The sequence below is a fragment of the Dermacentor silvarum genome, chromosome 3 (assembly GCF_013339745.2).
Source record: "Dermacentor silvarum isolate Dsil-2018 chromosome 3, BIME_Dsil_1.4, whole genome shotgun sequence".
Lineage (NCBI taxonomy): Eukaryota > Metazoa > Arthropoda > Arachnida > Ixodida > Ixodidae > Dermacentor > Dermacentor silvarum.
In genome coordinates this window covers 136,792,155-136,812,889 of record NC_051156.1, presented here as the reverse complement: position 1 = coordinate 136,812,889, position 20,735 = coordinate 136,792,155, and the positions used below count along the sequence as shown (strand labels likewise).

Below are 20,735 nucleotides of genomic sequence, written 5' to 3'. Positions count from 1 at the left end.
CGGTAGCGAAAATGACGCAACGAGGGCCACGTACTATACAGCCGGGTCGCTTGCGTGCGAACGCTCCTTCAGATTGTATTTGCTGTGTGCCTGGTTCGTGCGGAGCTACGGTGTCTGCACCAATCCCACTGAGCTCCTCTATAAGACATGCCTTCTTTCTATCTCTTGCAGTGTCAGCACAGATTGCTCGTCCGTCTATGGCTGAGTTGTAACATTCATGGCCTATAGAGAACAGTGTGTTCGCAGTGTGTGGTGCTGTTTGAATGTCCGATGCAACGGCGCAGCCGACTTACTTTGACCTTGTGCATCAGTTCGTTCAGCCCAAGCAAAGTGTGTGCTTTTAATTGGTTACTTTATGTCACTTCAACAGCAAACATTGATAATGCCGTATGTATACAGACGACCGTATAAAGACCGCGCTCGTGCAACAAGCCTTACCGTTAACTTATTATAGTCGTCACCGCGAAGTCAGAAAAACTGCGCCTAAGCTTTTTACTATGCGTGCAGAGACCACGCCCTATAGATTTTGGAAGGTTACGTGCGCTATCCAGAGAATTTGTGCTTGCAGTACAGAGCACGTTTTGTGCACTAAATAATCAGCAATAAAATGATCACGTTTCGCGCGCCAGCATGTGTGGATCTGGTATCACTCAGGACGAACTACGGCTTTCTGTAACCAAACGACGTGCGCCATCGGTCGCCACCTATCTATAACCACGTCAACACAAAACCAACTCCGCGTGACATCATCGTGCACAGACGAGCTATACGTACGGCTGGACGGAAGTCCTTTCTCACCGCGGATATCAGAAAGTCTCTTATAAATGCACTTTCCCCTTTCCGACACCGCTCACGTAAAGACAAGCCTTCTCTGAATTAACCCTTCCTAAGGGAACCTGCAACGGTGGATCGCTGGCTACAGCGGGTTTTACTGCCAACAGCGGTGGCCGCATTCTCCTAAGGGTGGAATGCAAAAGCTCTCACGTGCCAAGCGTTAGGTGCTCTTTAAGGAAGGCGAGGTAGTCAGAGTTACCCCGGAGGCCACTACTACAGGCAGCTCTATCCATAGGCCAGTGGCGCAGCCAAAAGGGGGGGGGGGATGCACCTTACCCCCTCCCCCTTCCCGAAATTTCTGTATGCAGTCTGACCCCCTTCTCCGGAAAAACGTTTCTGGCTACGCCACCGGTCGTTACTTCTATGTGCTGTACTGGGTCGTTATACTTCATCAATCGTTCTTTTTCACATCGTACGCACGCAAGTTTTCCTCGGGAATAGAAGTCTCGTGTCTACAGGCACGCGAAACACCGTTCCCAGATCGCCGTTCGGGTACATACGTTTCTCGAAACGCTCGTGGGACCTCAAACTGTCAGTCAAGAGCGTACGAGACCGGCGCGGCGCGTTCTAAGCGCCCTGTAAAAGCGAGGCGGCCCCAGACGTCCTCGTCTCGTTCGCTAAAAGAAGTAAAAAATTCCAGAGTTGAACCCGGAAGCGCGGCCTTGAATGGGCGAGGATTCTTTCTTCAAGGCTGGCTGGCGCTCCAAGCGAGCCGTTTGTTTCGTCTTGGGGTTTCCCCGCCGCCTCAGCGCAACCTCCTCGCCTTTCCACCCTGCGCGTCTCCTTCACCTTCCTGCACAGAAGAACTGCGGCAGAAACTAAAACTGCCCGCGGAGAACGGATGATCTCCTGGACACACAACCACTGGTTCTGTGTGTGGCCTCTCGTATGTGTGGGCGCGCGCGGTCTTTGTTTGTTTTCGTACGGGGAAGCGGAGAAGACCCGCGGCTCGAGCCTGGAGGCCCCGAGCCCCCAAATGAGTTCACTCGAGACTACCAACCACACAAGCGCCGCGTAGCAGAGAAACATGGATGCATCGCTCGCGAGCAAGGTAAACCAATGACGGATGCGCGTGTTTACGCTGGTCACTGAGCGCAAGAGGAAACGATTAAAAACAAAAGAGTAAAGCGAATCGAAGGAAAGCGAAACCGCGCTGCTTTCTCCGCGTCACAACAGCGTCAAATAGTTGTAGTGCAACAACAACAAAAACCAACAAAAGGGAGCGCTACAGCAACTCCTCTTACCCGAGGGAGTTTTTCTTCCGAATTTCTGACACTTATTTTACGCTCATAATGGAGTACGCAAGTTCACTCTGACGAGTACACCCATCGGAGAGTGCGAGAACTGTCGGAAATAGAGTAAGATGCTAACGAGCGTATACTCCCGCGTAAGTGTGTCGGCGGTACTCCCTCTGTTCTTGTATACTATATATATAGAGTTTGTGTAGCGGCCACTCAAGGCCCTCAAGGTCCCGACAGTGAATCAGTCAGTGAGGATGTCAGAAAGCCCGGAGGGAGCGGGGCGCAAACTTCTTTCACTTTTTTTTCTTTCTTCTCGTCTTTCGTTACGCAAATCTGTAGCAGCCTGTCAAGCGTATAACATGTCCAGATTTTCATCAAGTACATTATCTCACTGACTAGAACCGACTTAACCAGGGGACCGACTTAACTACGTGATACAAAATACGCTGCTTTTCACCATATCAGCCAAGTTAAGCAGAATTTAAGTTGGTCAGCCCTCGGGACCACTGGAAGGCTCCATCTCTGTTGCCGCGGAATAATTCGGGCGTCCACTTTGTTTGTGACAGCCACGGTGTCCGCCGCAGCAGATTACTCTCACATCCCGTCGCAAGCAAGCACTTATTTAGCAGCTGAGATAACGATGATACACGCTGCCACGTCAGATGTTCTAACACGCGACTAACCGTCCTGCGTATACATATATCTCTCTCAAATGTGCGAGTAAAGCTTCATCAAGAAAGGTTTATGTGACCGCGTATATTTTCTTCCATTCACGGAATCGCAGGAGACTGCGTCTATATGTGACGAGAGACTCGCGGTCTCGGCAAACTGCATCCCACGACCACGGCTTCGTGCAGACAAGCGCCTTGCTCGCGAGCATGCGTAAACACGCCCGCGCTAGCCGTCGAACGCGAGCGAAAAAATGAGTTACGAACTCTGACATGGACGAAACTTCAGCCTCGCTCTCGGTGTGGCAACACACGTCGCAGCTCTCGATGACTCAGGCGCCGGCCTCTCTAATGAGCGGAAGAGAGAGAGAGAGAGAGTAAATGTTTGGCCGCTCATCAAGACCAGGCGGGCGCATACAGCGCTTCCCGCGGCAGTGTGGTATAGTAGCCACCGCTTTCATATCCTTTCTGCCTCGTGCGGTTAATGTGATAAACGACAGATGCAGATAGGCGAGGAAGCTGCCGGTTTGTGTGGGCGCACGGCCTGTTATATGCGGCGCATAAAGCGCTACATACTACACCACGCAGCGCGAAGCCGCGATAGGCGAGTTCTCAACTGTTTTCGCGTGGCGGCGTGGTCGGTATCGACTATATATACGCCGCGTACAGAAACATAGCAGGATATAGCGGACAGTGTGGGTGCACTAAGCCCGCGGATATAGTGAAGCGCGTGAAAAGATTCGGGTATAGCGAATAAATTGCACCGGGTATAGTGAAGATATTGCACGAGATTGAAAGATATTGCAATGAGTTGCACCGTTATAGCCGAGGTACTTTCATGCGCGTTACTATATCCGAGCTTGGCACTTTACTATTCACTATAACCCCGTATACTCATATGTGCTGCGCGGTCTCCACAGTGTTAAACCACTACGGAGACCACGCAGCCTATATAAGTATACATGCGTGGTTATAGTCAATAGTAAAATGCCAAGCTCGGATACAGTAGCGCGCATGAAAGTACCTCGGTTATAGCGAAGTATTTGTGTCGGATATAATGAAGCGTTTGCAAATACTGAAGTTATATAGACCCACAGGACTTCTGGATAGCATGATAACTTCTTTTACAGCTTATCTGTCTTCGGTGGAGTTGTTCAAATTTGCATACATATGCGAAAGTTTCTGTGTTAATTTACCACGGCGGTGCTAAGCCGCAAAATGCTGCTAGTCACACGCGTTTTATGTGCGGCATTATACAGCAGTCTGACGAGCGCAGGCCGTCCGCATTTGGTGTCGCTAATGCGAAACGCGCCAGCGAAATTTGCATGTACGTCAACATGTGAATGCGCGACTGTGTGGCTGTCCCGAGAGCGAGTTAAAGAGAGAGTAAATAAGTCAGGTATGGACGGGCATAGTCATTCTTTCGAAAGTAATTTTGCAAACTTGTTTAGCGAAAGAAGGTTTGATTATTGACGGAGGAGATGAAAGCCGCATTTCCCGTTGTTCTTGAATTTCGCACCGAAGACGTGGCACCGATAACGATAGTCTCTGGTCCCTGAATTATAATGAATATTCGAATACCTGGGCCCTGTATCTATCACAAAAGATCCACTAACGTGTTTCTAGGTTGAGACTTTGCTCAACTTCGAATAATTTATCGGCCTTTTCATTCGATAAAGAAATTACCAGCGCCCATAACAGGCACCGAGAATATCTATGAGCGGCACACAGATCTGCCATGGTGCACTATTTTTTTTAGCTGGCATACGCAACTGTGTTTCGGCGTCGTTTCTGGATTACCATTGCTCTGCTGAAAAATGAGACTGGCGTATTCTAAATTTCTGACTTTTAAGTTTAGCAATATAGTTTAACTTAATATTGGTCTTCGCTGTCCCATTAACTGCATGGTTTCTGAACCCAGAAATACACTTAACGGTTTTCTATACATTTCTTAAAAATGTGTTTTGTGCCTACGTTTTCCAACACAGAGACCATAGGTAAACAAAATAATTTCCACAGCGCCGTCTCCACGCCCTCAGAGCCACGCATAAATGGTATCGCATTAAGACTCGAAGCATGGAGGAGCGTAGGTTACTAACGACCGATGCTCTCTCGTGGGTAGATGACTATAATTACAGAGATCTACCAACAAAGGCGGCTTCAACTATAGTACACAGGACTCGAGTACAGAGTTCTATAGTACAGAGTACTCCAGGGCACACTGCAGGACGTTCATTCGCACGCAACAACGTCTGCGCCGGGTTTCCAAACGTCCGGTCTGCAACCACACGCACGAAAGGGAAAGAAAGAAAGAAAGAAAGAAAGAAAGAAAGAAAGAAAGAAAGAAAGAAAGAAAGAAAGAAAGAAAGAAAGAAAGAAGGACCGCGTCGCAACGGGTCGGCGACAAACAACGGACACGCCGCGGTCCCCGCAAAGGCAACACAAACGACAAACTTTGTGCTTCAATTCCTCCTGTGACTCACTGCCTAGTTATATGGTATATACGACGACGGGACAGGACAGCTCGCAGTATAGTGGGCGTCCCCTTAACGACCACGCAGGGTCGTCAAGGAGCGTCGATCGATGGCCTAACGATGACGTTCCCTCGCAGACGATGCGAGCGCTTTGTTTACAGGAGACGGCGATGCTCTTTTAGCGTGACCACCACAGCGAGCGAGGAACCGAAGCATGGAGTTTTCGTGTACTTAGCGAGCTCGCGTACCTAAGTCGAGGTGGCCCGATTCGTCCAAACAAGAAAGCACGCGCAGCTCCACTTAAGGGTGCACTTTTAAAGCTAACATGACAGAGTTGTCGTTACTGTCTCGTATCACGCCCATTTTTTGCAGTGATGTTGAACAGTACATCTTCGCGCAATGAGTATTTGCACCTTCGAAGTGTACGTGAGTATAGCGGTTGTGTAGTATACATTTATTTATTGAATTTTGAACACATTCCCACCCCTCCCCCTTTATGTATAGTGCCCTTTGGGCCTAAAAGGTATACAGCCAGCTAGAATATCTAAGGGTTTTATAAATTATTATTATGGGAATCATAATCATCATTATGGCGACAACCACTATACACCACTTTTCTACAATATCTCTCCTTGCGCTGAGTAGCCAAGTGGACGGTTACTCTGGTTAACCTCACAGCATTTCATCTCTATTTTTGCTCTTATTCGTGTAAGCTTACTTTCGAAGTGCCAGGCCTTTCGTAAGTTGCAACCAAGACCGCTTGCTGGAAACGCGTGATAAGTAGATCAATAAACTTACGAATTAAGCTTACGGGCGGCACGCACTTTAATTACTGGCATGCTTTCCAAGAAAACATATTAGAGCACAGCCTATATAAAGCACCGCCAAATTACCCAGAAAGTTTGCGGCTCTAAGCGCCGTAGCGAGAGTACAAAAACAGAGTTTCCTGTAATGGTTCAAAACGATTCATGCTGGGAATTCTTTGTATCTGTCTCAAAAATATAGGTAGGACATTAGGCACGATAATAATAGCTAGGTGGCGCCACCCACCATCCCGTTTCAAAGATGACGCTCAAAGCATCCATCCATCCACCTATACGTGCGCAGGCAGATACAGAAAGAAAGCTTTTTATTGAAAAAGCTGAGTTTTGACGTGTGTTCGCATACATGAAGTTAGGCGACAGATTAGACGAAGGTAAATAAATTCCCCAATGAAGGTGGACAGACGAATAAAAAGAAAAAAAAGGAAAAAAAGGCTCAACTCTCGGAGAATTGCACAGGACGCAATTCTCGGAGAATTACTTGTTTTAGGTGATAAAAACGGCTGTTTGGTACCGAAATTTTAATCTTGACGGTTGAAAAACAACTACTGGCGAGTGGTGCTTCGAGAGCAAGCCTAGCTGTTGCATGGATGTGTGAAAATAAGAAGTTCAGGGGTTTGTGTTGTGTTGATTGGGAGAGGTCCAGCGTCCGTTTCAAGGTCAGATAGAGTCAGTCACAAAAGTCGCAGTGATATCTCGGCCAAGTACAGAAATGGGAGGAAATTGTGAAACGTATCAGTCTGCGCGGCGGCACCATATGTACCGACTCCTCGAAAGTGAAAGTTTGGCAACAAAGTGCACCATGAGAAACAGCACAAGAAAGCCCCACGCGCCAATTCACTGCGAAGACTACACACGGAAACCTAGCTTGCTTACGCTTTACGCCAGAGAGAACAGGCTTCAGCGCGTGCGAGCTGCAGCAATGTCGGTCTCGCAGGGCTGCGGCGTTCTCGAAAATGCAAATCACTTGCGTTAATTAGGATGGCTGACGGTCCATCTCTATTTACTGAGCGAGCAGTGAGGCTCCTTGAGGACTTGAATAAGCGTGGGAGGCTTCGAAAGGCACAACCTGGCACGATACAACGTAAAGTAAGTGGGTGATTATGTTGGAGTGGCGTGTGTTGCAATTCTGGTCTGTTCAAATTCGGCAAATAGGTTTGGAAATGCCGCTATGTAAAGTTCTGTATAGAACAGCGTTGCTACAGCATGTCTGACGATTCTGTTTATATCCTCATGAGCCCCCGAAAACTTGCAGCTGATGGACATAATTTTTTTTCGAGTTGGTTCTTATTACCTACTGGATTGTTAGGAATTAGGAACCGCGACTAGATGCTAAAGGCAACATGAAAAAAGTAACCGTGACGTTATGTTTGTTCACTTTCGTTTGCCTATAAACACAGAGATAAAGGTGTGACAGACAGTAGGGTGGGTTGGTACCTCAGTGCTGTATTCCGAATTTTCTCGTCATCTCGCGGTACTCAAAACACACTCCGCACAATCTTTTTGTCATCTGGGACGACAAGACACAACGGTGCGGGTAAAACCAGCGTCAATTTTCTCGACAGACGACGATGAGAATGTGTCTAAACCACTTCCACACACAATTCCTATACTACCTATAACGTACATAATCGCTTGGGAGTCAATTTTGAAACGAATTGCAGGCCGCAGTGTGCAATACAATACACGGCACTGACTTATTGGAATATAGTGCATGATATACGCAACCCAGGGGCACACAACACACACGTGCCCTCCCTTCCTCCTCTACAATACTCTTCTCGATACATTAACGCAATTCCAACTAGCCCACCTATCCACCCTATTGCAAGGAAGATCACGAGCGACCGCTCCTCAGAGAGAACTGCGGTGCACGAGAGACCTTAAAAAAAACGGCGCATTTTTTCTCAGCCAGCGAAAAAAGACAAACTGCCCTTACAGCCTTTAAGACAGCTCTCTTCCATAAAAACTCTCGAGACAGATATCGTGGCATACGAATCTCACGGAAGAAAAAAAAAAAGCAGACCCAGCCGGGCGGCGTACGTCGCTGCCTGACGGCGATTACGGCCGTCAACGCGTTGGCAAACGAACTGGTGCACATACACCACAGCGAAGCAGAACGAGGGAAAAAGCCGTGTCGTCCATCAAGGTGCAAGGCGCGGCAGCTGCGGAGTGCCCCGCGCGTCACAGAAGAAACCATTGTTTCTCGGACCACGCGCCACAGTGTGTGCGTATACTACGGCCGGTCATCCTTCCAATGCTTATCCTCGCTCTCTCGCACAAAGCGCGTCAAGAGAACAACGGACGGAGAGAGAGAGAGAGGCGCAGAGAAAGAATAACGACACGCGAGAAGGACGCCAAGACGCTGCGCCGTACACGAGAGTCAGAACAAAACACGTTACGCACAGAGAAGGCAACAACGTTAAGGACAAACACACTACAGCAGAGCGCGTCTAAGCTTTCTTTCTTTCCATTTTCTTCTTCCTATCGCTCATTTCAAAGAGGGAGAGAGAGAGATGCGGCTATAAAGACGCGGAAGAGAGCAGCGGAAGAAAAAGAAGGGATCCTTCGCGGAAGGGCCGAAGCGGGGAGAGGAGGCATTCTCGGCAAAAACAAGCCCGTAGTGCACATGTACGTACGTACACGGTGAATGTGTATACGTATACTACACGAAGAAGGAGCGCCGCTGACTCGCTCGAGATCAGGCGCGCGCAGGCACGCTTCTCGAGCGGACGCATCATCAATCTCGCTTATACATTGTGCGCCACCCCGCCAAGACGGTGAAACAACGGGCCTTCTCGGCGCATGCTTGCCGACGAACGCAGGGCCCTCGCGTGTGCGCACCTATATTATACGCAGGACGCAGTATATATATAAGTAGACGTCTTCGACTTGGCTCTTCTATCGTTGGCAGTCGTATATAGTATACGTATATGCGCTCCGCAGCCTTTAGAAGCGGTGGATATAAGTTTGACGGGACGGGCCTGAACCGACGGCCGTTCCCGTTCGAATGACTGCTGCAGGAAAAAAAAAAAAAAAAAAAAAAAAAACACGCGATATGCCTGCGCATGTGTGGCTACCGTTGCTACCCCGCAGCGGTGTGCTCAATTGCACGTTGCCATCGACGGGACATCATGTAAGTCAGTGCACACAAAAAGCAGCTATCTTCTCCATTACAATTTCTCCTCGTCTGTCTCCAGATTTCAGCGCCACCTATGATTGTCTCTATCCTTTCGCGGCCTGGTTCTTTTATTCCTTACTTCAAAAAAAGTCGCAGTTTCGCCCGAAAGGCGAAGCATCGATTGCGACAGCCAATTAGCAGAGAGCCATACGCCGTAAGGACAGTACTTTTATCGGCAGTATCAACTTGTAAACATTCGCTCGCTAAATAAATTAACGAGCATGTTGTTAGCGCGCACATCAAACATGAGCACATCACATTCGATGACCGCGGACACTCGCTGTCAAAACGCTAGCGTGAGAAAGCGCGGCGGCAGCAGCAGCGAGCGAAGTGACCTCCGTGTTCTCTATCGCTTCAACGCAGACAGAGCGCCGAGAACACACTGCACGCACAAAGCTACGAGCCGCCGACGCACCTAGACTCTGCCTACAACACAGATCGCTCTCAACATACGGACGCGCGACCGCGCGCAGCCGCCACATATATACGCAGTTGCAACCGCAGTAGAATGCCCCCCTCCCCCCGATGCCTCGCAACGTTGGGTGCCTCGCGCGTAGCAGAAGACGGCGCGTTTCCTGCCCGATTTCCTCCCTTTCGCGTGGGCGAGATTGAGCCGCGATCGCCGGCTCCCCTCGCACGCTTCCCCTCGCACATACAGCGTAGGGCGCGCAGCGACGGTGTTATAGCCCTTGGACTTTATACGGAACCTCACGGCGACGACGACGGCATAAATGCACCTGAAGTGTCCATATAATTGCTACCGCAATAAAACCGCCTCGCACAGTCCAAAATACACTCAGAGCTGTCGCAGGCCGCACGCGAAGTCACAACGAGAGCCGCTTGCTTGCATTCGGGCATTCAAACACGTGTCTGATGACGTATACAAACAGTAATCAGCAACAGCAAGGTGATCGCATGGCTGTTGCCAAGCCTTTCACAAAGCGCGTTCTCTCGTTTAGCTTGACACCGGGGTAATGGCAGGGAGAATGCGTCGGAACACGCCGTTATCACGTCCCCAAATAGGGAGTCTCTCTCACTCTCGCGCGTGCTCTGTGTGCCTCGATCTTTCTCCTGACCTTTCCTCCTTTAGGCTAGGCAATATGGAGGGTCATTTCCGTTGGCCCAGAAACTTGGAACAAACGAGGAGGAGAAAAAAAAAGGAAAACGGGGAGAGCATAAAACGTCAGCGAGAACCTTTTAGGCTTGGAATAAACAAACGAGGCGTGGGAAAGGACATACAGCTGTGACATCGTGGAGCAGCAGCAGCAGAAACGACGAAGTGGGCCAAGTAAGAATGAGGCAAGAACAGCGAGAAAGTAACCTCGGAACAATGAAAAAAAAAAAAGTGCGACATCAAGGTGCCTCGCCCACCCGGCCCATTCCTATCCAGACCTGCCCCTAGTTCTAACGGGAAAGAGGAACAAATCAGCCCTGAGGGTAACAGGGTGAGACGGGCAACGTAAGGGTAAACAGCGGTTCCCGGCGGAGAAAGCGACATCTACATTTGGGGAGTAGCATGGCGAGAACATTCATGTACTCGAAGAAAGAAAGAAAGAAAGAAAGAAAGAAAGAGACAGTCACAGCATCTGCATTTGAATGCGGTGGTTTCTTTGCTTCACATGTCCACGCGCGCACGCCAAGCGTCACAGTAGCGAAAGGTCGGATGACCAAGAAATGGTGGGCGTAGCAGCGCGCTGTTTTCTCGTTTCTGTATTACCATACTTCACTTTTCGTTTTTTTTTTCAGTCGCTTCTTTGTGGACGCCGCGGGCTCGCTTTGCAGATCGATTGGTCTTGAAGTCTGGAATTATGCGGATTGTGCGACCGTGCGCGACTGCGCAGCGTTCTATTTCAACGGGGCGACGCAAACTATACGTCGGGCAAACTGTATACGTATCCCTGGTCAAATGGCCTCAAGACCGTGCCTTGGAACTTTGTTTCCTCCGAGATCCCGTTTCGCAACTTTGTATAGCATAACATGCAGCATTCTTTTTTTTTTTTCGGCGCCCTATGATCGAGAGAGAAAGAGGGATAAATATTATGTACGGTTCTGTGCATGTACACATAATCCTGCTTCGAGGCAAGGTTATACCTGCCTGCTACAACACGGCGACCGTTCGAATGCTCAAAGCGCAGGCGCCGCAGCGAACGATTGCAATTTTAAACGAAAACTGAAGAGGAATAAATATGTGAAGGTGCGTTAGCAAACTACGCTGGCGCGATAGCAAGACAGCCGCTGTTTTAGCGAGAGGAGGTTCGGTAATCGAGACGAAAGGGAACACAAATTACAGGCGGCGGCGGAGCCGCAGTAAATCTCCCGCACCAGCTTGCGATGACGTCATAGAGTTTGACATGGTCTGCTCGGTCCCGTTTACTGTTGTTTAACGGTAAGGAAAGACTGTACTTTGCATTTCCTTTCTTCTGCTCTGTCTTTATACCTACGTGCGGAGTAGATTGTCGGACGTGCGCGTACACGCTCGACAGTTGGCCCCGCCCTGCCTTTCGCTAAATATTCTCTGCTCTACTGATTGGTCGTTCTAACACCTGCTGAAAAAAAAAAAAAAAGGTAAAGATGCGATTAAGGTGCGATATACCGGGTGTTTCAGCGAACACTTCAAAAATTTTTTAATGTTTCCTGTGGTCGATAGCGCAATTCTAGTTCATGAGCTGGTCTACTCGAAGAGGCGCTGTCATTACTTTCACAAAAAATTGAAATGCATAGTCGATTAATTACCAACGTTCACGAATTAAGTTTTTTAACTGATTACCTTATGGCCCATATTGCGATTTACAAATTCTAACCTGGGAGTTCGCAGGGCGGATCCATTTGAAACGAATTCTCGTGATGACACCAGTTTCGAGATATTAATTCCCTAACTTTTCGGAGAAATGCAGTGGCGTTCCAGTTACTTTCTTCACAAAATGTTGCTTTATGCACTGAAGCACAAAAATGTATATAATTGAGCATTATGTCGTCGCCGTATTATCCGTATGGATAATACGGCGACGACATAATGCTCAATTATATATATCTTTAAATACATATAGACACTGTAAGCTCGCTAGAGAGGAAAAGCGGAAGATTGCAGAGAAGAAAGGAGACAGACCTGACATTTCAACCAACAGAAACAACACGACGCATAGTGGCTTCGTGGGACAGGGGAACGGAGATCAGAAGGCGATAAGACACACAACAGAAGAAAGCACGTGGAATGTAAAAAGGAAAGAAAGAAAGAAAGAACGGAAAAAGATTACAGAACACACTAAGCAAAGACAGAGGTGAATCCGTTATGGGCGCTGAAGCATATCGCGGGCCTTCGATGCAGTGAATAATACGTAAGCATACGAATTTTTATAGGTGTACTTACTTTCCTCCGAACCACCCTGACGACCTCTTGCTGACTACGCCAGAGAACCCTTTTCAATCTGTTTTTCTTCGCGATCCACCGACTCGTTTCGTTGGTGCTTTGTTACTTCATTACTATCCTCTCTTGCTATTGTTTTTCTTAGCTAAGAACCCCGAAGATCTTGGGACAACAGGCCCCTTTCAGTGGCCAAACTTCTAAACTTTCGCAGCTGATAAAGAAGAAGAAGAAGAAGAAGAACGTGGCTACTGAAAGCGAACTCACGGACGCTCACATAAAGAAGGCTAGACTGGGCAAACAAGGTCAATTAATTCTCAGAGTTTCGGCGCCCATCCATCTTTTGCCCTTAACCCTGATTACTTCCTGTTTCTGAGCGGACAGTCCGGCCTCGGTGCGGGACCACATCACCGATGACAGCTCGCCTTCTGCGCTAAGCCCGAATGACTCGGATAATGTACGTGCATATACAGTGATCGCCAAGATTCGACTTTGCGTCTTGATCAGCATGACGCTGCTAAACCTCCGCATTGCGCACAACGCAGTATTTTAGAGCAGAACCCTTACAAGTAGAGGTGCGTGAAATTTTGAATCGAATAGAAATCTAACAGAGCTTGCTATTAATCGATTCGAGAATCCGCTATTCGAAATTGTCGAATATTCGTTTGTGTTCGAACATGAGCGATAACGAAGCATATCGTAGTAGTGTGGAGTAGGACTGAGGTTGATGCGAGTGATATGGACATTTCGAGAGATCACGCTCCAGGGAAGCCCGTAACAGAAAACAGTCGTCTCTCACTCACAACACCCTCGGTTGACCCGACGTCCAGCTAAGAGCGGTATTATATGCATGTGTCAGGTAATGTAAAGAAGCCCCACTTTACAGAAAGCTGAGACTCCACGCAAGCTTTAAATTTCGCTTTTTTTTAGAAACGAGGAAATGTTCAATATTCGATTCGATATTCGGAGGTCATTCTTCTCGAATATTTGTATTCGATTCAATTCGGACATTTCACTACTCGAGCGGGACCCCTACTTATAATCATTTTCAGCGCTCAGAGCTCAAGTTAAGCGCGATTTGAAAATGTTCTTTCAGTAGAAAAACGGCACAATCGCGCAATAAATACGCTGAAATCTATAACGGGAATTTCACTTCGTTCTTCTCAATGGTCATGGGCGTTTTTTTACCGTAATTGACGGCAAGAACCACGTGGGCTTCGATGGTTTGCTTATTTTTTTTGTTAGTTACTTACAGCAAATTACCATCATTTTTCGGCATATTACGATTATTTAAGACAAAGAGTGGCGGTTAACTAAAAATGTGAATCTTCACCGTGGGTAGAAGTGCACAAGAAACGCTCTAAAGCGATGTACCAGCTTATCGCATTGTGGTGACGGAAACGGCATCGCGCAAACTTAATTAAAAAATTATGTAGCGTACTAGACATCGCTGTATACAGCCTGAAACATCAATCACGATGTTTCTCGCTTCAGCGTTAAAGACTTAGCGGAAGTGAAAGGATAACACTGAGTCGGTTCAAATTTTACGCGAAGCACGCGAGCCATTTTACGCGAAGTCTTTAATTACCTGTCTCGAGGGCCGCCAGAAAAAAAAATGTAATTAAGCCAGCCTTCCTTCGCAATGACTACACATCGCACGGCAGGCAGAACCGATAACGTTTCGTCAGCAATGCCTAAGCTTTTGCAATACACGCGTATAGCGGAAAGAAAAAAAAAAAGATAAGAGAACTCGATGCAGCGTCTATACAGGAAGCCGGCCGCCAATTACTCGATATTGCTGACGAGTCAGCGCGTAGTCTTGCAGAAGGGACGAAAGATTAAGGAATGTAAAGAAAGATTAACGGTATGCGTCTCCTCTAGCTACCAGCTTCTCGAGATGTTACTTGATTTCTGTGCCTGCAAGCCGCGCCCCATAGGAGCCAGAAGTATACGCGCCTGTTCGTCCGCTAAAAGAAAAAAAATAATAAGAAGAAAGAAGTTTAGTACTTTAAGCTTCAAAACCAAAACAGGTGAGCGAAAAGGATAAGCACGCAGTGAGCATTATCAGGACCTGTCTGGCTCAATGAGAGCAACGATTTAAACTTGTCCCAAAGCTAAGGTTAGTTGCTTTGCATGTTTTGACATTACTTTTGTTACAGGCTAAGACATGAAAGATTCAAGGTAAAAAAAGAACAAAAATTAAACAAACAACAACAGAAATACAGGTACTAATAATACTAATGATAGTACTAATAATAAAGAAAGAAAAAGAATAAAGAATGAAAGAACTAAGACGAAGTGTTGAGAGGAAAATGTACTAGCGAATCCGCGGGCTGCAGGCATGGAATTAGGAGAAGATGTTCAATAAATGGGAGAACGGTTGGCAAAATTACGCGCACGTCTCGTATATACACCGCCTCAACGGCAATAAAATCGGCAAACAGCTAAGAAAGGTCCTCAGGCAAATAACAACGCGTTAAATCTTCCTCAGCGTTACAGCAGTGTGCCATATGTGTTTATAAATGTAGCTTTCATTACAATAAGCGTTCGACAAGAAGGTAGCGAAAGTACTAGCCACAGAACAACGTTTTTGCGTGCCAACCGAAACAGCGCTAGCAGCCCCTTAAATGACAATGACGAAGTGAACGACGAAGACAGCGGCACGACGACTCAGATCTTACGGGCCACGGAATGGAACGTTATATTGGGCGGGGGGCATGGATGGGACAAAACATTCTCCACGCTGAAAACAGCGCAAATGTCACCAGACGACACCATCGCTCGTCGTCTGCTCATTCGGTTGTTGTTTGCGCTGTTTTCAGGTGCGGAACCTCATCAACAGTGGAGTTGATCTTCACAGTTCGTGCCACCTGCATGGGCCTGCTCCGCGTATTATCCGTCCAGTCACGGACATGAACTTCAACATAACCTCCAAACGGATATTGTACAATAAATCAACGTGTCATTAACACATCAAATAAAAGAACGTGGCGTTATTCACTGCATGGTCTGCGGCCGCTAAAGCAGGTGTAATAGAGATGATATTGGAGACGACATACCGCTTGCTATAAGCCGACCTTGTACTCTCACCAGAGGTCGTTCCAAACCACGAAAAAAAATTTTTTTTGCCCGCAAGCTACTCGGTAAGAACGACGTCGCTAGACAGCCCAAGTATTCACACAGCGTATCGCCATCACCAAGCGTGCTTATTATGAAGATCGCAGTTATAGAATGGATAACTGTGCAAGTTGGTTTAGATGCATACTTCTAAATGGCACAAAAATGCGCCGCTTGTTATATACCGTTCAACCTACGCATTTGTGCGTTCGATCCTTCTCGTTTCCGTGTATGTGTGTGCGTGAGTGCGTGCGCGTTTTCGCGCTCTTAACAAGTACGCGCAGCTCCAATTATGAGATAATTAACTCAATAGCAATTATAAACTCAGGTACTATAGCAGCGACGTGCCTACATATATTTTGTTCATCGACGGTTTTAGTCGACCGGCATTCAGGTTTCTCCGTTGCGCGCAGCGGTAAGCAGAAATAAAGGCGGTGATTATTCCTCGGTTTCGAAGCGCGACGTCCACCAGCGCAATACGTTACCGGCGCCAAACGGAGCTGCGACGTTCTGCGAGCGTTTCAGGCCGTATAGAATAACGTAGTGCGTTCAGAGATAGGCTGGACATTTCCTCCAGAATCCGAGCGACTCTACAATTACGCCCGGTGATAAAAGAGAGGAGATAAAAGAGAAATAGGCGGATATGTAGAGCGAGAAACTGCAAGACGGTGACGCAAGCGCGCGTTTCAGAAAGCACGGTCACTGAGCGCTGATACGTACAGGACCAATGAGAACTGGAGGAAATATCGAGACTTGCCTTTGTTTGCCGTATATCGGCGCCCATTGCGACGGCAATCGGACAGGCAAGCCTGGCGCCCCCCCCCCCCCCCCCCCCCCCAAAGTGTTTTCTTTTCATCTTTTTTTTTTTTTTTTCAACGAGTGCCGTGGTCTGTTCGTATACAGCCAAAACGCGTGACGAAACGAACTGATCAATTAAGGACGCCGCTGACGAATAGAAAAAAAAATCACAGTTGTAGCGAGGGCACTCCCGTTATTAGTTTACTCTCCTGAATTTCATAGTTCATTGTTTCGAAGTCTATGCGACAGATTGTATCGATTTGACGCGGACAACACGAAAGCAGCTACTCAATGCGTTGTCCTGCGGCGCCTCTAGCTACGCTTACTGCGGTACTTAATCATTTTCTATACGTCTCGACGCTTTAGTGGTAATAGACGATATACAGGGTGTCCCAACTATCATGCACTAAGATTTAAAAATACTCAAATGCCACGCAGCTGGACAGAGCCAATGTAATGTTGCTTGCCGTCGCTCGAAGGTACTCGGATTATTTTCGCATTCCGCCTAATTGCATATTTAGTCGCAATTAATCAACTTCTCCAATGTTATAATTAGACGAAAAGTGTCAACGAGAAAATTGTAAAGCAACATTAAAAATAAAAACTCCCGATACAGCTTTTCTGTTGCTCGATACGTGCTACATAAAAGTGTTTCTCCGAGCGTGAAAGAAGCTCGCGAATACACGCAAAGTGCCTCGAGCGGCCGGTCGCGCGGCAGTTTTGCGTGGCCAAATGTTGTGTGCAGAACCGCCCGGCACGCATTCGACCTGCACGCAGCAGTCCGGAACTCGCAGAAGGAAAGTGCTCGGCACTGACCTTTGACCCTGAGCTGCTGACCGGCGAACTTGTGCGTCTCGTGGCTGAGGTTGGCGGGCCGCCGCGAGCCCTCCTGAAGCACCTGCACGGCCGACAGGTCCAGGCCCCGACGCTCGAGCAGTGACGTCAGGGCATCCCTGCGGGGAGAAAGAACAGGGTGCGTGAGTCACGGCTTGTCACGTGTGCTGTGTATGTAGAGAGAAGGGGCAAGTAGAGGAGAGGTCTAGCGAGGTTAGAAAGACGGAAATCCGGTTTGCTACCCTACTACACGGATATGAAGGACAAGATTATACGGGAGATCGAGATTTCTTTGTGCACGAAAAGCATTCCAGAACGAGTTGGCCGGAGGAGCCTTGTCTTTTGTCTGCTAATCTAGGTACGAGAATGGAGAAGGACAACGAGAGATAGAGGAGAGTGAGGATGACGATGATAGTGCACGGTGAACTATGTAGTACACGTTCGATGTGCACACAAGCTCTACGCGCAGGGGAGAATCAACACTGCGCGCACACACGGTCACCCAGACTGGTATCAAGTACTGCACCAGCGCACGAATAGACCCGATGTTAGCAAGTTCACAGCGCATCTGGATCAGCGTTGCCGGCGCCATGCATAAGGGGCGGTAGTGCTCGCCGCTTTTCCGCAGCGCTTCGGTTCGAGGCAATCTTAAGGGAAACGCTCAGGCTAACTGAACCGCGGATTTTTCGAGCGATAAGTGGCAGGTTCCACTCTGCGCTCAATACTGATACTACTGCCAGAACTTTCTTATCCTCATTTTCCCGCCCCATCAAACTAAGGGTTAAGCTTTCTTGTTGTGGTCAAAAAAAAAGAGAGAAAGAAAGAAAAAGTAAAGTAAAAAATATATTTTGTTTGGAACTAGTTGTCTTCATAACGCCGCAAAAAAAAAAAAGAAGAAAAGAAAAAAGACCACGGTCTCAGAATCTTTTGAAAATGCGCTCTACAGAGTCTAGCCGGTCTAAGTACGGAGAGAGATACGACGCGCGCTGATCGTTCTCGCGAAAACAGAAGTTCGACAGGCACTCTTATTTACGACAGTGTCCTCGTAACATTCAAGTGACAATGAGGTTGTATTTGACTTGTATTTATTAAAGCTCACTCCACGTTTTTAGAAGAGACGCTATCGCTAATCACGTGACTCGTAAGTTCCTCCAATGCATAGGCTCCAGGCTACCACCAGCTGGCTCACAAAAACAAGACGCTCTTGTCTTCGCTCTCGCTATAAGATGTCTGACGCAGTTCAATCTACTCGCGCTCGTGCGCGCGAAGCCACATCTATTCTGGCGCACGGTAACGATAAGCATCCGCGGAGCAGATTTGAGTTGCTTTAGCGTATACATGACGTTTTGGGTTGTATTAAAATACGCGCTTGCTTCAGTGGTTACCGTAATTATCATGCACCCAACACCTGGAGTATACCTAGCATGCCAGGGTAACATCTCTCGATTCTCATTCAAGCATGCTCCCTGATCGGCTATCTGCGCCAAGCCATTCGCACCCGGCTTGCGGATACTGAGCACTGTGAGACAATTGAACATTTGCTTTCACAATGCGCGCCTATCATCAGTCGCTGCTCTGAGCAAGTTCCCGCAGCTGCGTCTTGCACGAACATCGCTCGCTAACTTCGAAAATGTCGGGCTTCAAGTTGATACGAGGCCCACAGAGTTGTCCTATAGGATTCCCACATCGGGAATTCGACTCAAATATGTACGTATAGTGCTCATACTTTGCTTATGATGTTGTGTTGTGCTGTGTCTTCCTTCACTCCCCCCCACCCCCTACTCCCTCTCTCACTTTCTTTATTGTTTAGTAGTGGCAAACAGCGCAGGAGAACAAGAGGGACAAGGAAAGGAGACGGGTCCCTCTTGTTCTCTGGCGCCTTTTGCCGCTATAATGAACCAGCTAGCCCAACAATACCGTTTTGAGCAGTTTCGTATCTCTTTCTTCTTTCTCTTCTGGTCTCCAAGCGGGTGAGTGTTACTTGCTTAACTTTATTTTTGTGTGGTGCTAGCATGTTCCCGTGATTAATAAAACAATGGCGAGTTTAGATTTTGTGTCTGTACCGGGCGCGCTTTTTATTTTGCTTGCGTTTAGGACATGCATACCATAAATAATTCAGGACACGCATTTTGCACACCTTCTTGGACAAGAGAACGTTAATGAAGTAGGTTGCAAAACACACTGCTTATATATATATATATATATATATATATATATATATATATATATATATATATATATAAAATCAGAGCCTGTGAAAATGTAAGCCAGCGAAGCTGCATGTGACTATGGTGGGTCTGCTGTAGTGAATATTGCTTTAGTGAATTTATATATTATCATTATTGACTATATTGAGCGTCTTCGGCATGTTCGTCAAAGAGCAAGGACACCGGCGTATTGTTTTCGATAGGCGCGATGGCCAAGTAGTGCGTTTGCTGCGCCAAGTCCGCCCCATCGTCATAGACAAGCGTATGAGCCACAGCGTTCATAGACGCGGCACACTGCACGGCATCGTCAGGATCCTGACGTCAGGATCCTGGAAGATTTGCTTAAACGAGCGTCCGTCCCATAGCTAGTCCAAAGGGCAACTGCTGATAACAGCGCTAGCGCGATCTCTACGTCACGAGATAAAGGGCTACAACGATTGGCGGGACGTGCCGCCGCCGAGCATCGCGACACTTGCGAAAGAGGCATCGGTGGTGGCGAGGGGTATAACAATGAGCCATCCATCATCCGTTTTGACACATGTGCTAAGGCACAGCTAGGGGGAAACCCCCACGCACATGGAGCCGAAAATTGTTGTTCTACGCGTCGTTTTGTCCGCGGACGCGATCCGCCAGAACCTAACCCTATACAGCTTCGCTGTAAAAACTGCAAAATAATACTTAATATCTTCATTTCACACGGATAAAGGCCGTATGCGAACACTTTCTTTTCTTTTTCGTCGAAGAATTTGCCACAGAGGCAGCTTTTCGGTCCTAATTCAAAGACGCCACTTGTCGTTTTCCTTCGATTGCACATACGTATGCATTTGGGCGGCTTACAACGTCGTCGTCCACGAAATGACATGACAACACATACGAATAGCTGGAAGACCCTAAGACCCATAAACGCAGGCAGCGTTCGACAAGCGAGAGCGGTGTTACAGGCGCGAGCGTCGTGGGATGCCACCAAGCTTTCGCCGAATAAATCGAGAGACAAAAAAAAAAAAAAAAAAGGACATAAACATGAAAGAAAACAAATCGAAAGTTTCCGTGAAACGGCTTCACCTTGGGACAATAATAATCGACACTGCAGGTGACAGAGGTTGGGGGAGGGCGTGGCCTATCTTGACAGCTCTTTTTCCGGCCAACAAAGGCGGCCCAAAAGACAGTCGATTTCACTCGAGTTGTACGAATCAACGACG

The 20,735-nt window shown here is 47.7% G+C and overlaps 1 protein-coding gene across 5 annotated transcripts in view; it reads right to left on the bottom strand.

Annotated features, from left to right (window-relative positions):
- The window catches only part of LOC119445813 (pleckstrin homology domain-containing family G member 5-like), a 676,589-nt gene that overhangs the window by 58,659 nt on the left and 597,195 nt on the right, over window positions 1–20,735 (bottom strand). For all 5 annotated transcript variants that reach the window (XM_037710104.2, XM_037710105.2, XM_037710106.2 and 2 more), the window contains one exon: window positions 17,312–17,448. In XM_037710104.2, the coding sequence (XP_037566032.1) occupies window positions 17,312–17,448 (137 nt within the window). The remainder of the gene's footprint in view (window positions 1–17,311; window positions 17,449–20,735) is intronic.